The 13428-nt window shown below is 51.2% G+C and overlaps 3 protein-coding genes across 4 annotated transcripts; 1 reads left to right on the top strand and 2 right to left on the bottom strand.

Annotated features, from left to right (window-relative positions):
- Positions 1–133: 133 nt before the first annotated feature.
- On the bottom strand, positions 134–3873 carry ephx2 (epoxide hydrolase 2, cytoplasmic). The gene is made up of 18 exons (XM_074664424.1): positions 3658–3873; positions 3255–3333; positions 3006–3168; positions 2736–2926; positions 2520–2642; positions 2358–2429; positions 2110–2205; positions 1859–1937; positions 1736–1770; positions 1623–1649; positions 1432–1517; positions 1231–1342; positions 1015–1089; positions 903–945; positions 708–810; positions 553–622; positions 372–452; positions 134–280 (listed from the first exon to the last, which is right to left on the bottom strand). Exons 1-18 carry the CDS (start codon positions 3756–3758, stop codon positions 134–136), a joined length of 1683 nt encoding a protein of 560 aa, XP_074520525.1. The 5' UTR covers positions 3759–3873.
- Positions 3874–3941: 68 nt separating this feature from the next.
- clcn4 (chloride channel, voltage-sensitive 4) lies at positions 3942–9717 on the top strand. 2 transcript variants are annotated; one of them, XM_074664415.1, is made up of 13 exons: positions 3942–4026; positions 4793–4898; positions 5284–5438; positions 5543–5642; positions 5718–5905; positions 6003–6125; positions 6221–6427; positions 6510–6590; positions 6804–7349; positions 7432–7618; positions 7706–8104; positions 8186–8402; positions 8527–9717. In XM_074664415.1, exons 2-13 carry the CDS (start codon positions 4883–4885, stop codon positions 8615–8617), a joined length of 2310 nt encoding a protein of 769 aa, XP_074520516.1. In that variant the 5' UTR covers positions 3942–4026; positions 4793–4882; the 3' UTR covers positions 8618–9717. The 2 variants fall into 2 exon arrangements, with proteins under 2 accessions (XP_074520516.1, XP_074520515.1); XM_074664414.1 differs by lacking the exon at positions 3942–4026 and having other exon boundaries at positions 4702–4898.
- A 193-nt stretch (positions 9718–9910) lies between these two features.
- LOC141785857 (high affinity cGMP-specific 3',5'-cyclic phosphodiesterase 9A-like) lies at positions 9911–13365 on the bottom strand. The gene is made up of 14 exons (XM_074664440.1): positions 12847–13365; positions 12369–12518; positions 12230–12269; positions 12045–12147; positions 11814–11956; positions 11647–11706; positions 11379–11556; positions 11156–11278; positions 10973–11065; positions 10829–10896; positions 10654–10756; positions 10410–10514; positions 10149–10295; positions 9911–10023 (listed from the first exon to the last, which is right to left on the bottom strand). Exons 1-14 carry the CDS (start codon positions 12989–12991, stop codon positions 9931–9933), a joined length of 1551 nt encoding a protein of 516 aa, XP_074520541.1. The 5' UTR covers positions 12992–13365; the 3' UTR covers positions 9911–9930.
- Positions 13366–13428: the final 63 nt, after the last annotated feature.

A 13428-nucleotide genomic window follows, 5' to 3' on the forward strand; every position in this document is an offset into this window, starting at 1 on the left:
CTCTTTTTTTGTGTTGTAATCTGAAATTAGTTTGATATTTGGATTATTTTACAGACTAACTCCCACTACTTTGTGTTTTTTAATGTTTTAATGTGCTTTCCCTTCATCTTTTTGAACCTCTCTCTTTCCGCTCTCACAGTTTGGGGGCTACGTTAGCTGCTCCAGTCTTCTCGTGCGCCTCTTTCAGCCACTTTATCAGGATTCTGTTGGTCTCTGCTGGTCTTTCCATCTGAGTCCAGTGTCCACACTCCTCGATGTGTCCTCGGCTCAGGTTAGGGAGCTGCAGTCACAAACACAGGGTCAGATCAGACTCACACAGACTCACACAGACCCAGGTGGAGATTCAATGACCCTGCTAGTTTTTTACACACCACTTCCTCCATCCCTTTGGTGAAGTCAGGCAGCAGAACGATGTCTTTACCCGCAGTCAGCATCAGTGTAGGCATCATCGGCTAACACACACACGACAACACACGCACAAACCAGAGCAGGGTTAGCTAAGACGTTGACCTTTATTAATTTTCTAATTTTACGGCACACTTTGACACCAACCTTTGTAGCAGGTCGAGAGCACATCCACCTCTGGTTCGCACCATTGTTACGATACCAGTTCAGCGGCTTCCTGTCAAACAGATCACATCCTTACTCACAGCGTCCAGCTCAGACCCAGTAACACCCCCTGACTGTCAGAGCGTGATGCGTCCCACCTGAAGCCCTGCTTCTTGAACTGGCTGATGTAGTACTGCAGCTCGGCCTCCGTCAGCATGGAGCTCAGGGGGATCTGCTCCGGCAGACCCACGAACAGCCCGCCTGCAACGCACAGAGCAGGTAGAGCGTGACTCCTCTGCTCCACCCTCAGAGTGTGTGTCAGGTCATGGTGTGTGAGCAGAACAAAGCCTCACCTCGAGCGCAGACGCCTGAAGTGCTGATGGCCGGACGCTGGCTCTGAGAGGAAACGTTTGTTTATGTCAAACACACCTGAGATAATGTGTGTGTGAGTGTGTGTGTCCTTACTGCTTCAGCGCTGCTAAAGAAGAAAATCTTGAATGACCTCGCCATGTCTTTCTCCATCTCAGCCTCAGCAACGCCCTGAAAACACACACACACACACACACACACACGTGAGCTGTATCCTGGTTTTCCCAGCGTCTGAGCTCAGCGTGTTGTAATATGACGCAGGGTGGTGCATCACATGTCTTGTTTACATGTTAACGTGTCACACACACTTACAGGCTTCTGGAAGTAGACCTGGTAGTCAAAGATGGGGTTAGACATCAGTTTGTCGACGACAGAGGCCGTCGGGTCAGCACGAAACAGAGGAGTGTTCAGAGACGCTGCAGCCCTTCACACACACACACACACACACACATGGTTCAGATTGAATCTGCTTGTGTGTGTTTTGATGTGTGTTTTGTGTGTGTGTGTGTTTACCTGACTCTCTCAGGGTAAAACTGAGCCATGTTCCACACCAGGACACCGCCCCAGTCGTGACCCACCAGAGTGACCTGAGGGATGGCCTGACAGGGAGCAGGTAGAAGGATCAGTCTGAGTCTCATGAGTCCTCCTCTAACAGTAAACTAACGTTTTTCACCCACAGCTGGAGGAAAACGCTCATCACTCACCATTTTGTCCAAAAATGTGATTAAATCCTGCAAAACAACAAAGAGAGAATCTGTTCATGCACCGCTCCTCTCTGAAAATATCTCCCATGTGAAAATGTTTGATGAGGTTGTACCTTACAGATCTGCTCCTGAGAATATTCCTCAACGTCTGGAGATAAAACACAAACAGTTTATTAAGAGAATCAAAGATGTCTAAGTGATTGTTTATTCTCAGCAGTAGACTCCAGCATACCCACCAGGGGGCGCTGTGGACTCCCCGTATCCCTTCATGTCAGGAGCCAGCACCCTGAACCCTGCTGCTGCCAAGGCTGGGATCTTTGTCCAGGTAGAAAACACAGAGAGATGAGTTTTAGTGCTGATTGAAGTCATCACTGAACTTTTTAATGATTTAAATTAACTTAGTGATGATGTCATCTTAAAGGGCGATGATGTCATCTTAAAGGGAGTCAGACGAGCAGGAAGTGATGAAATGAAGGTGGCACGTTACCTGGTACCTCCAGGAGAACCAGCTCTCTGGGAAGCCGTGACACAGCAGAACCGGAGGTCCTGAGCCCATCTCAACATAATGAGTGGTAACACCAGGCTGACACACACACACACACACACACACACACACACACACACACACACACACACACACACACGCACACACACACACACACACACGCACACAGATGAATTATTATCATTATCAGAGGATAACTTCCAGTTGTTCAGACGAGCTCAGATCTTCACCCTGATGGTGATGTATCCATGAGCCACTTCTTCAGGACTGCAGGACAGTGGGGGACACTCTGCTCCAACAGCCTGAAACACACGAGTCCACATTAGTCCACATGAGTCCACTTGAGTCCACTCCTCTTCCATGATGCAATTTCAGACTCCTTCCCTCCTCACCTGAACTCCAGTCCGTTTGCTCAGTTTACTCAGAGCTTGGTCCAGATCCTCCACCAGGATGGACTCGATCCCCGCGGCCTCTGCTGCTTTCACACCCTCCACCTCAGCATCCACCCACAGGGCCTAAAACAAGACCCACAGAAAACCAAGAGGTCCTGGCTGTCTCTCTGGACTCCTCCAGGATATTTTCTCACTCCTCGTTAGTTTTGTCTGTACCTGTTGTGCCGTCACTCCCAGGTGCTGAAGAGCAGAGCTGAACACCTCCGGCTCAGGGATCCTGTGACCCACGCGGCAGGACTGGAGGACCAGGTCAAAATGGCGGCCCAGCAGAGACAGGAGGCGGGCTGTGTGGTCTCCAGCTGAGCTGTCATCCACCCAGTGATTGGCCAGCACAGCCGTCAGCAGACCTGAGAGGAGGGAGGGGGTTAATCAGACCTCACTGGGCTCACACACACACACACACACGCTCTGTGAGGGCGGACCAACCGTTGCGATGCAGCCTGGTAGCTGTCTGCAGCACAGCAGCCCGCACGTCCGTCATCGCCTCTCTGAGCGCCTCCACCAGGCCTCGCACTGACCAATCAGACGGCAGAGTGAAGCCCCTGACCTGGGCCTCCTTCACACACTCAGCCTCCAGCGCTGGCATCATCTACACACACACACACACACACACACACACACACCGACAGGTGAAGAAAAACATGACTCATCGTCAGGTCGTTCAGTCACACTCACCTGGGTCAGAGTTAACTCTCCTCTCTCTGCCCGGCTCATGGCGCCGTCTGTGCGGGACGCCACACTGGACAGGAAGCCCCTGAAAGCCACACATCACATCGGTTAGAGCTGCATGGAGCTGGCAGTGGGCAGATCCAGACATGTTGAGCATGTTAAACAGGACAGCTTTGTAACGGAGACACAAACAGGAAGTGGTCCCTGACCTGTTGCACAGTTAGGTCTGTGATTATAAAACTCTCCCAGTTTGATTCAGAGTCTCTGTTCAGGGAGGCTGCAGCTCCAGAAAACATGTTTGTTTGCAGGATTTAATGATCATGATCAAAATGACACCTGTCTTTGTGTCTCAGCAGCAAACCAAAGCTGTCCTTTCCTCAGTGCACAGGTTATATAACAGCCTCCTTACCCTGGGAAGTTGTGCAGCTTCTCCAGCTTGTTGAAAACTTCATGTCTGCTGGAAACTGTCACTCCCCAGAAGTTGAATAAGACGGCTTTCTTCTGAGCCATCTCCTCTGAGTCTGCTGAAGAGGGTTCAGTTGTTTTTGGTGTTTCTGCTGCTGTCCTCGTGCAGTGTGAGCTGTCTCTGCTGCAGCTCAGGCTTTGCCCTCTGCACAGACCCCGCCTGAAGTCCAAAGGGAAGGTCCGCCCACTCCTCCAACAAGCTGGGCCAGTTCACAGCAACAAGCTTCATCCACTGCAGATACGCTTCACAGTGGAGGGGGGCGACCCTGTGGTGATATGCAGAGAGCAGATACTCCAGCAGCCAGCCACTGAGGTGAGGAAATAGATCTACTTCCAGTTAGTGTTTTCTCTCACACTTGTACTTATTAATTTAGTTGGACCTTTTTATGTTTTGTACATGTGATGATGTTTTAATGTGTCTTATATGAGCTGCTGGATACAACAATTATTCTATGGGGATAAATAAAGTATCTATCTATCTATCCATCTATCTATCTATCTATCTATCTATCTATCTATCTATCTATCTATCTATCTATCTATCTATCTATCTATCTATCTATCTATCTATCTATCTAATAAAAACAATTATATATGTATGTTCTAAAAAGTTCAGACTGTGCTCCCACTTTAATATCTTTAATTCATTTTAATTTACTTGTGACCCCTGGCATGTTCTTATTATTTATTCCTTTTTTGTGTGTGTTTTTAATTTACCTCTGTTTACTCGTCCTTTGCTTTTTGTGTTTATGTACCGTTTATTCCTTGTGTTAGTTCGTGGTAATATTGTAGTGTGACACGCAAAAATAAATCTATAAAAGAATAAAATAAATAAATGAATTAGTAAATAAATTATATAAGAATCAATAAAAGAATAAATTAATTTATAAAAAAATATATAAGAATCTACAAATGAATAAAAAAGAAATGAACGCGCAGTTAAATAAAGATTGTTCGAGAAAAAAAAAAAGCTGCGGTCTCGTGGAACTCTCACGAGACCGACAGTTGACGGCTGCGTTAGCTAAACAGTCTGTGTCGTCTCTCTCGGTCTTAAACGTCACTTTTCTCTTTTATTTAAGGATAAAATGAAAAACAGGGTCCACTTCCAGTGATACTTTGGCCTTTAAAAACCGGTTTTTCTCCCGCTGTCGTCAGGTCGGGCTGTCAACATGGAGGCTGCTGAAGGTTTGTGTCTTTTTCTGTAAGCTAACAGCTAGCCACAGGCTAGGATGCTAAAGGATGCAGATACCCGGAGCCGTGTTTACTGTCACACCTGCCCTTAATGCTTTGACCCAGAGCTTTTTCATTAACTCAGAGTCAGTCAGACTGAAACAGTTAGTTATTTAGTTAGTTAGCAGTTAGTTACAGAGACCCTGGAGACTAGCAGAGATGCTAACACCTCCCACTCCTCTTATAGCAATAAACCAACCAGGCTAAAATGCTCGCTAAGACTCCAGGAAGACTTTATAGATGCTCTCATGGCCTCCTCCTTTACAGGAACACCTTTTAATGTTAAATTAGTCGTATCAATCTGTTCAAAGTGGCTCATCCAGGTGTGATGTCGTGACAGGTGTCAGCAGTGCCACGCCCACTGAGGAGATGAATGGTGCTGGAAACCTGATGGATTTCCTGGACGAGCCTTTTCCTGACGTGGGCACGTACGAAGACTTCCACACCATCGACTGGCTGAGGGAGAAGTCCAGAGACACAGACCGCCACCGCAAGGTGCGATCAGGTTCTCGTCATGTGCACGCGTACTGTCCAGAGACTCAGAGCATGTTACAAGCAGACAACAGTGACCTCTGACCTCTTTGTTTTCTATCCACCAGATCACCAGTAAGAGCAAAGAGTCCATCTGGGAGCTGATCAAGAGCCTGTTGGATGCCTGGTCCGGCTGGGTGGTGATGCTGCTCATCGGGCTCCTCTCAGGTCAGCTGATGGGAGAGATCACTGTGTGAAGTCGGACAGGGATGGAGAGATACCTGAGCTGTTCTGTTCCCACAGGTACGCTGGCCGGAGTGATCGACCTGGCAGTGGACTGGATGACAGACCTGAAGGAGGGCGTGTGTCTGTCTGCCTTCTGGTACAGCCACGAGCAGTGCTGCTGGACGTCCAACGAGACCACCTTTGATGACAGAGACAAGTGTCCGCAGTGGCAGAAATGGGCGGAGCTGATGACGGGCCACGCTGAGGTCAGTCCAGAATAAAAGCACCATCTCCATCCTGCTGTAGAGAAACATTAACTTGAGCAGAAGTTAAACATTTGTTTGGCTGCTCTGTTTCTCTCAGGGAGCCGGCGCGTACGTCTTGAACTACTTCCTGTACATCCTGTGGGCTCTGCTGTTTTCCTTCCTGGCCGTGTCTCTGGTGCGAGTGTTTGCTCCGTACGCCTGCGGCTCAGGAATCCCAGAGGTGAGAGAGAAACTGTGACACCTCATGATGCTGCTGTCTGTACTCTTTGAGCTGAAGCTGGATTTTCAGACGTCACTTCATTTTTCTCTGTGCAGATCAAGACGATCCTCAGCGGCTTCATCATCCGAGGCTACCTGGGGAAATGGACCCTGCTGATCAAGACCGTCACCCTGGTTCTGGCCGTGTCTTCAGGTCTCAGCCTGGGGAAGGAGGGTCCCCTGGTCCACGTGGCCTGTTGCTGTGGGAACCTTTTCTGCAGCCTGTTCTCCAAGTACAGCAAGAACGAGGGCAAGCGCAGAGAGGTACGCTGCTGTCACTGCAGACCTGAGAGGAAGATAGGGAGCTATCTTTACACTACATGACCTTTGACCTCTGACCTCTTAGGTGTTATCAGCTGCAGCAGCTGCTGGAGTGTCCGTGGCCTTTGGAGCACCCATCGGAGGAGTTCTGTTCAGCTTGGAGGAGGTTTGTTAATGAGTGTTTACGCTGTTAAAGCCTCAGTTAAAGGTTTGAAAATGTTATTTCGACATCGAGATAAAAAGATTTTCATTCCTGAGTCGTGCTGATTCTCTGGTGTGAGTCTCTGCTCCGTCTCCAGGTTTCTTTGTCTCGTTTTAGAGCCCAGATGTTGTTTTTCTCTCAGAGTTTTAACCACAATCCTCCTCCTCTCGCCGTCAGGTCAGTTATTACTTCCCCCTGAAGACTCTGTGGCGTTCGTTCTTCGCCGCCCTGGTCGCCGCCTTCACTCTGCGTTCCATCAACCCGTTTGGAAACAGCCGCCTGGTGCTCTTCTACGTGGAGTACCACACGCCGTGGTACATGGCGGAGCTGGTCCCCTTCATCCTGCTGGGCGTGTTTGGAGGTCTCTGGGGGACGCTCTTCATCCGGGCGAACATCGCCTGGTGCCGGCGCAGGAAGACCACCCAGCTGGGGAAGTACCCGGTCCTGGAGGTCATCGCTGTGACAGGGATCACGGCGGTGCTGGCGTACCCTAACCCGTACACCCGCCGCAGCACCAGCGAGCTCATCTCTGAGCTCTTCAACGACTGCGGCGCGCTGGAGTCGTCGCAGCTCTGCGATTACATCAACAACCCCAACATGAGTCGCCCAGTGGACGACATCCCAGACCGCCCGGCTGGACCCGGGGTCTACAACGCCCTGTGGCAGCTCGCCCTCGCTCTGGTCTTCAAAATCGTCATCACCATCTTCACCTTTGGCATGAAGGTCAGTGCGGAGCGGGTCATGGCGGAGCTGCCGCCGCTCGTTGCTGTGAGTCTGATGTCCTCTCGTCTTCCTTCTCCCCCAGATCCCGTCAGGTCTCTTCATCCCCAGCATGGCGGTGGGCGCCATCGCAGGGAGGATAGTTGGGATTGCTGTGGAGCAGATGGCGTATCACCACCACGACTGGATCATTTTTAAGAACTGGTGCCGCCCCGGCGCCGACTGCGTCACTCCTGGACTGTACGCCATGGTGGGAGCCGCCGCCTGTTTGGGTGAGATGCTCAGTGTCTCTGTCTCTGATTGGCTCGTTGCTGTGTTTCTGTCGCTGACCTCAAACCTTCTGTGTGTGGCACCCTCAGGTGGAGTGACCAGGATGACCGTCTCCCTCGTGGTCATCATGTTCGAGCTCACTGGCGGTCTGGAGTACATCGTGCCGCTGATGGCCGCCGCCGTCACCAGCAAGTGGGTGGCGGACGCCTTTGGGAAGGAGGGCATATATGAGTCCCACATCCAGCTCAACGGCTACCCGTACCTGGACGTCAGGGACGAGTTCACCCACCGCACGCTGGCCACGGATGTGATGCGTCCCCGCAGGAACGACCCTCCGCTGGCCGTCCTCACACAGGACAGCACCACGGTGGAGGACGTGGAGACGCTGATCAAAGACACCGACTACAACGGCTTCCCCGTGGTCGTCTCCAGAGAGTCGGAGAGACTCATCGGCTTCGTGCAGCGCCGTGACCTCACCCTGGCCATCAGTACGTCTGCCCGACTGACACCATTTTGATTTTCCAAGCAGACCTGAAGGTGTTTAACTGACTTCTCTCCTCTTTGTACAGAAAACGCCCGTCAGAAGCAGGACGGCGTGGTGAGCAGCTCCGTGGTCTACTTCACCGAGGATGCGCCGCAGCTTCCCGCCAGCAATCCACAGCCGCTGAAACTGCGACGCATCCTCAACCTCTCGCCCTTCACCGTCACCGACCACACGCCCATGGAGACCGTGGTGGACATCTTTCGCAAGCTGGGCCTCCGTCAGTGTCTGGTGACCAGGAGCGGGTAAGAGCAGGAAAGCGCGAGACAAGCAGCTGATCGCTCTGACGCAGAGTGTGAAGCAGGGATGATGTTTTTCTCTTCCCAAACCTAAACCTGACCTCGCTGACCTCCTCCTGTGTCTCCTCAGGCGCCTCCTGGGCATCATCACCAAGAAGGACGTGCTGCGACACATGGCCCAGATGATGAACCAGGATCCAGAGTCCATCATGTTCAACTAGCAGAGGGTCTGGTTTTACCACGACCGTGTAAATATGTGAAACTGGTGCAACACTACTGTACAGCAGCTCATCAGAGTCCCCAGCTCCTCACAGGCAGGTCCCACAACACGGCTGCTCCTCCTGCTCCTCCTGCTCCTCCTCCTGCTTTCAGTGTCTCTCTGCTGGAGGTAGCTTTTACTCCAGTGTTTGTAACATTTTCACCCTCAGACGACGAGCTGTCAGATTACTCTCTCTGTCTTTAGTTTAGGAGTTTACGGTCAGGTACGGTACGCATGCTTCAGGAGTCCTTCAGGGTTAAGGGGACCAGTTTTAGGACTAAAGAGGTTGAAATGAATCCTGATCTTCTCTAATCCACTTCCACGTTGGGAGCACTGCACTTTGTTTTTGGACTCTCAGCTGTTTCCTGTCGTCGTTTGTTTTGCTGCCATATTTATATTGAAGTTTGGACGGTTGTTCTGATGCATTGTGGGTATTTCTGTTCTCCGTTACATCAGCCTGAGGGCCCAAACTGTGACACTACGAGTTGTTTTCATGGTGATCATTTCATTGTGTCAAACGTTCCTGAAACCAGAGGAGGGAGAGGTGTGTCTGTCCCAGTTTCAGCTCATGTGGAGCTGCTGCACGGTGTTTAATATCTGAAAACTTTTCCTTCTTTTCTCAGTTCAGTATTTGACCAGAGACTGATTAATTAGCATTTCTTTCCTCCATGTCTCCTCACCGTTTGATTGAGACTGAAGTGAGGATCACGATCACGTCTGTTTTATTTGGTGCACGTCTCATGTTTTATCTCCTGTGTTGTTCCCTGATGAAGCTCTCGGCTGCTAACGGTTCATTAAACTGGAAACTTTAAGCTTTTAAAAAACACCCACACTCCGTGCTGATGAAGGAAATGATGAAGCTGCCAACTGAATGTGTTAAATTAACTGTTGTCTGTATTTAAAATGTACTGTGAGCTTTTTTAACTTAATATAATTTTATCTGACGGACTAACGCTGAGCCCTCGTTGTTTGATTGGTCGAATCCATCACCTGGACAGGAAACAGACTTTTGCACTTTTGAGTTTTTGTAAATGAACGGCAGAAAATAAATCCTCAGTTTGTGTCTGAACGGTGCTTCAACAGCTGATGTTTTCCTCTTTAATCACACACTGATAAACACACACACTTGGGTGGTTTCAGGTCTTTATTTTCATGTTTCCTGATCAGCTGCTCGCTCTATCACAACAATAAAACTCACTACCAGGAAAAAACAATGCTCCTCCTATGATGAGACACTCCTCCTCCTCCTCCTCCTCCTCCTCCTCCTCCTCCTCCTCAGGCCTTGGTGGTCCCCTCCTGGTCCTTGCCGGCTCTCTCTAAGTCGGAGTAGTACTCCAGGGCCCGTCGGACCGGCTCCAGGATGTGCTGCTGTGAGTCGCCATGACAGAAGGTGTGTTTGAACATTGACTGTGCTCAGTGTAGGTAAAGACTAACAGTTTGTTCCCCCTGCCAGCAGAGGGCAGCAGAGACCAGCAGGGGGCAGAGTGTCTTACCTCCAGGCAGGGGAACAGCTTGGTGAGCTCGGTGAAGAGCGGCAGGAGCACAAAACGGATGAAGTTGGTCTGCGAGGACGGCTTGGACACTTTGTCCCGGTCCATGAAAGGAGTCACTGGAAGACCCTTTAGTTTCTCTGTGTCGCTCTGCAGACAGCACACACACACACACACACACACACACACACACACACACACAGCAGTCTCAGTCAGTCTGACCTGGGTGTGAGAACAGACCCCCTGTGGACTGGGATTCAGGACCTGGTTGAAGAACTCCTGCAGCAGACAGTCCAGCCACGGCTCGGCCACCGCCATGGGCCGGGCCTCGTTGGAGATGTCGCTCACCTTCACCATGATCTTCATCAGCTGGAATCAGACACAGAACCAGAACCACAGGTTGGACACATCCACACAGACCCAATAAATCATCTTTCTACGTCGTTAGAGAAATGTTTTCAGGGCAGACAGAAAAGTCTTTCCAGAAGCAGAAAGTTTCTCTTTTCACCACTTCCTTGTGATCCCTGTTGGTGAAGTCAAACACCGGCTGCATCATCTTGAACTTGTTGAGGATCTCGTTGTGTCGAGCCATGTCTGTCGCCAGGATGCACCTGCAGAAATGAAAACATGAGTCCACCTTAAACAGCGTCTCCTCCACAGCTCCAAACAGACGGAGGCCTTACTTGATCATCCCTCCTCGGATCAGCTTGTACTGCTCACAGCTCAGGTTCTTCAGGATGTTACACTCCGGCTGCAAACATGAGATCAGGATCAGACACCCAGAAATCAGGAGGAGGAGGAGCGTCTGTCAGTGTCAGGGTCTGTACCTTGGACAGGATGCCGAAGGCCACGGCGCAGTGATGGTTCTCCAGCGGGGAGATGTCGTTGTAGCGGATGGCTAAGTCCGTCTGAGCGTTGATCTGTGGCGTTCAGCGAAACAGGAGTCCAGATTAAACCAAACCCTCCCTCAGCTCACGCTAAGGAACAACCTGATCTGATGGTCATGTGACCTGGTAGACGTTGTTGTATCCGGGGTGGTCCAGGTCGTGGCACAGAGCCGAGGTCAGCATGATCAGCAGGTCGAGCGGCGACAGCTTGCTCCTGAGGTCGGTCAGCCAGATCAGGCCGTACATCTGCAGGGAGACAGGGTGACAACACACGAGACCCACTCCACAGAGAAACACCCACAGAGAGTCACCCCCCGTCTCCCCTCCTCCCCCTCCTCCCCCGTACCATCTGCGTGACACAGAAGCAGTGCTGGAAGTTGTGGAAGGGGATGCTGTTGTAGTGACAGTAGACCTCAAACAGGAAGTTCTGCAGGACGTCCAGCTCCATGTGGAACGCCGTCAGGAAGTCCAGGTCTGTGAACATCACCTGGAGGAGCACCAGCATCTCCGCCTCCTCCCACTGCCTGTGAGCGACACCTCACACAGCTGAGACACGTGTGTGTGTGTGTGTGTGTGTGTGAGGCTGAGTGTGTTCATGTGTGTGTTAATCTCACCAGTTGTCAAAAACAGGAGTTTTCAGGTGCTCTCTGACCTTTTCAGTCACCTGCAGCGAGCTACAGGAACACAGAGGGGACAGAAAGCTCAGGATGTGATGATCTGACATTGCAGAGAGGAGAAGAGGAGAAGAGGAGCAGTTTGTTTCAGAGGAGGAGGAGATCACCTCATGTTGAGGAACTTGCTGCGGACCTGCTGCCGCTCCTCCTCCACGCTGAGCTGAGGCGTTCGTGGTTTCAGGGAGAGCTTGGAGAGCTGGTGGTCGCTGCCCTCCCTGAACAGACCCATCCAGCTCAGGTGCTGCACGCTCTGACAGGAGACAAACACAGAGTCACAGGCCCCGCTGCAGACACGCTGTGCAGAGAGCAGAGACGGCGCTCGGCGCTCGGAGACAAACCTCCAGCTTCCTCTGGAAAGACTCCACCTGGCTCTTCAGCTCGCTCAGGACTTCAGGCGTCTTCCCCACGTCTGCGATCACTTTGCTCTCCAGGTGATGAAGCCTGCAGACAGAAACAGGGAACAACGCTGAGACCCTCCCACCGAGGAGCTTCAGGTTCCCCCTCCCTCCTCAGGTGCTCTCACCTGTCCTCCATGTCGTCCAGCTCTGTTGGCATCCCCACACCTGGACACACAGAGACAGCCGCACAGGTGAGCATGTGGAGTCTTTGTGATCAAACAGTTGTTTTAATCTTCGCCGTCTGTCAGCGAGGAGGCTGCTCACCCTGCAGGTCTGACGCCACCACCTCCAGCCTGTAGCACGAGTCCTCGGTGTTGGCCTCCAGCCTCGGGGAGATGTTCACCACGCTGCCATTCGTGTCGTACATCTTCAGGATGTGGTTTGGCCCCGCCTCTGCAGCGGCCCGGAACAGATCTGTGGAGTCAGGATGGATCAGGGTGTGAAGAGTCTGCCCCCTTTAAGGTTTTATGATCCTGATGAGAGCAGACAGGTTTAATGTAGGGTCTTTGTTTATCCCACACTGAGTCCAGGTGGATGGAGGAGGACGCTCCTTCATCAGAGGACCTGTCAGAGCCACATGGAAATCCAGGAGCTACAGCAACCAACGATGGGAACATTTAAAAACATGTTTCACTCTGAGGATCAGACTCCACACAGCGCTAACGATTAATACAGAGTGTCACAACATCATGGTGGTATCTGTGAAACCAGCTGTGCTAACAGAGCCCTGACCCTCTCCTACCTTTGACGTCTGCAGCAGAGCAGTCAGCTCCAAACTCAGCCTGCTCCAGACGCCCGTTCACCATGAAATGGATGATTTTTGTCGTCATCCCAGGGCCAGGAGCGACATGACCTGCTCCAGGAAGGAAAATGAGACCTCTTGACATTGACGCCTTGAAGCTGAGGAGGACCACCTGCAGCTGACAGAGAGCCCACCCACTTACTCCTCATCCTCTCCCCTCAGGACCCAGACTTTACATAAGGCTGGATGAAAACGACCCAGATTTGGAGTCTCATCTGTTCTATCAGGGTCCAGCTACTTTTACAGAGACCAACAGGTAAAATAAGCACTACGAGTCACTTTAAGCAGACAAAAACATTAGCTCTGGTACCATAAAAACCTTGCTGGGGTCAGAGTAACAGAAGTTTTCTGGGGTTAAAATGTGAATCAGAGCCTCCTCCAGCTCTGTGAGGGGTTATCTCTCTAAAAGTGGACCTGCTGGACTCAAAAATCCCTCCTTAAAGGAGTAAAACCAGCTGCAAGCCTGTGGTTTCTGTGCTGGGTGTTATTACGCTGAATGTCCACAGGACGTCGCTGTTCAGC

Source organism: Halichoeres trimaculatus, unplaced genomic scaffold, assembly GCF_033239565.1.
Source record: "Halichoeres trimaculatus isolate MK-OKI-2021-1 unplaced genomic scaffold, fHalTri1.1 fHalTri1_scaffold_24, whole genome shotgun sequence".
Lineage (NCBI taxonomy): Eukaryota > Metazoa > Chordata > Actinopteri > Labriformes > Labridae > Halichoeres > Halichoeres trimaculatus.

What these genes read in the sequence shown, in the direction of transcription:
- clcn4 (XM_074664415.1), top strand. An exon ending in GCGGCTCAGGAATCCCAGAG is followed by an intron (nt 6,126 to 6,220) that starts GTGAGAGAGAAA and finishes TTCTCTGTGCAG; the next exon opens with ATCAAGACGATCCTCAGCGG. An exon ending in GGGAGCCGCCGCCTGTTTGG is followed by an intron (nt 7,619 to 7,705) that starts GTGAGATGCTCA and finishes TGGCACCCTCAG; the next exon opens with GTGGAGTGACCAGGATGACC.
- ephx2 (XM_074664424.1), bottom strand. Translation starts at nt 3,758, where the DNA reads ATGGCTCAGAAGAAAGCCGTCTTATTCAACTTCTGGGGAGTGACAGTT. An exon ending in TACCAGGCTGCATCGCAACG is followed by an intron (nt 2,927 to 3,005) that starts GTTGGTCCGCCC and finishes CCCTCCTCTCAG; the next exon opens with GTCTGCTGACGGCTGTGCTG. An exon ending in GCAAACGGACTGGAGTTCAG is followed by an intron (nt 2,430 to 2,519) that starts GTGAGGAGGGAA and finishes CGTGTGTTTCAG; the next exon opens with GCTGTTGGAGCAGAGTGTCC.
- LOC141785857 (XM_074664440.1), bottom strand. Translation starts at nt 12,991, where the DNA reads ATGTCAAGAGGTCTCATTTTCCTTCCTGGAGCAGGTCATGTCGCTCCT. An exon ending in CTCTGCTGCAGACGTCAAAG is followed by an intron (nt 12,519 to 12,846) that starts GTAGGAGAGGGT and finishes CTGACTCCACAG; the next exon opens with ATCTGTTCCGGGCCGCTGCA. An exon ending in ATCCGAGGAGGGATGATCAA is followed by an intron (nt 10,757 to 10,828) that starts GTAAGGCCTCCG and finishes TCATTTCTGCAG; the next exon opens with GTGCATCCTGGCGACAGACA.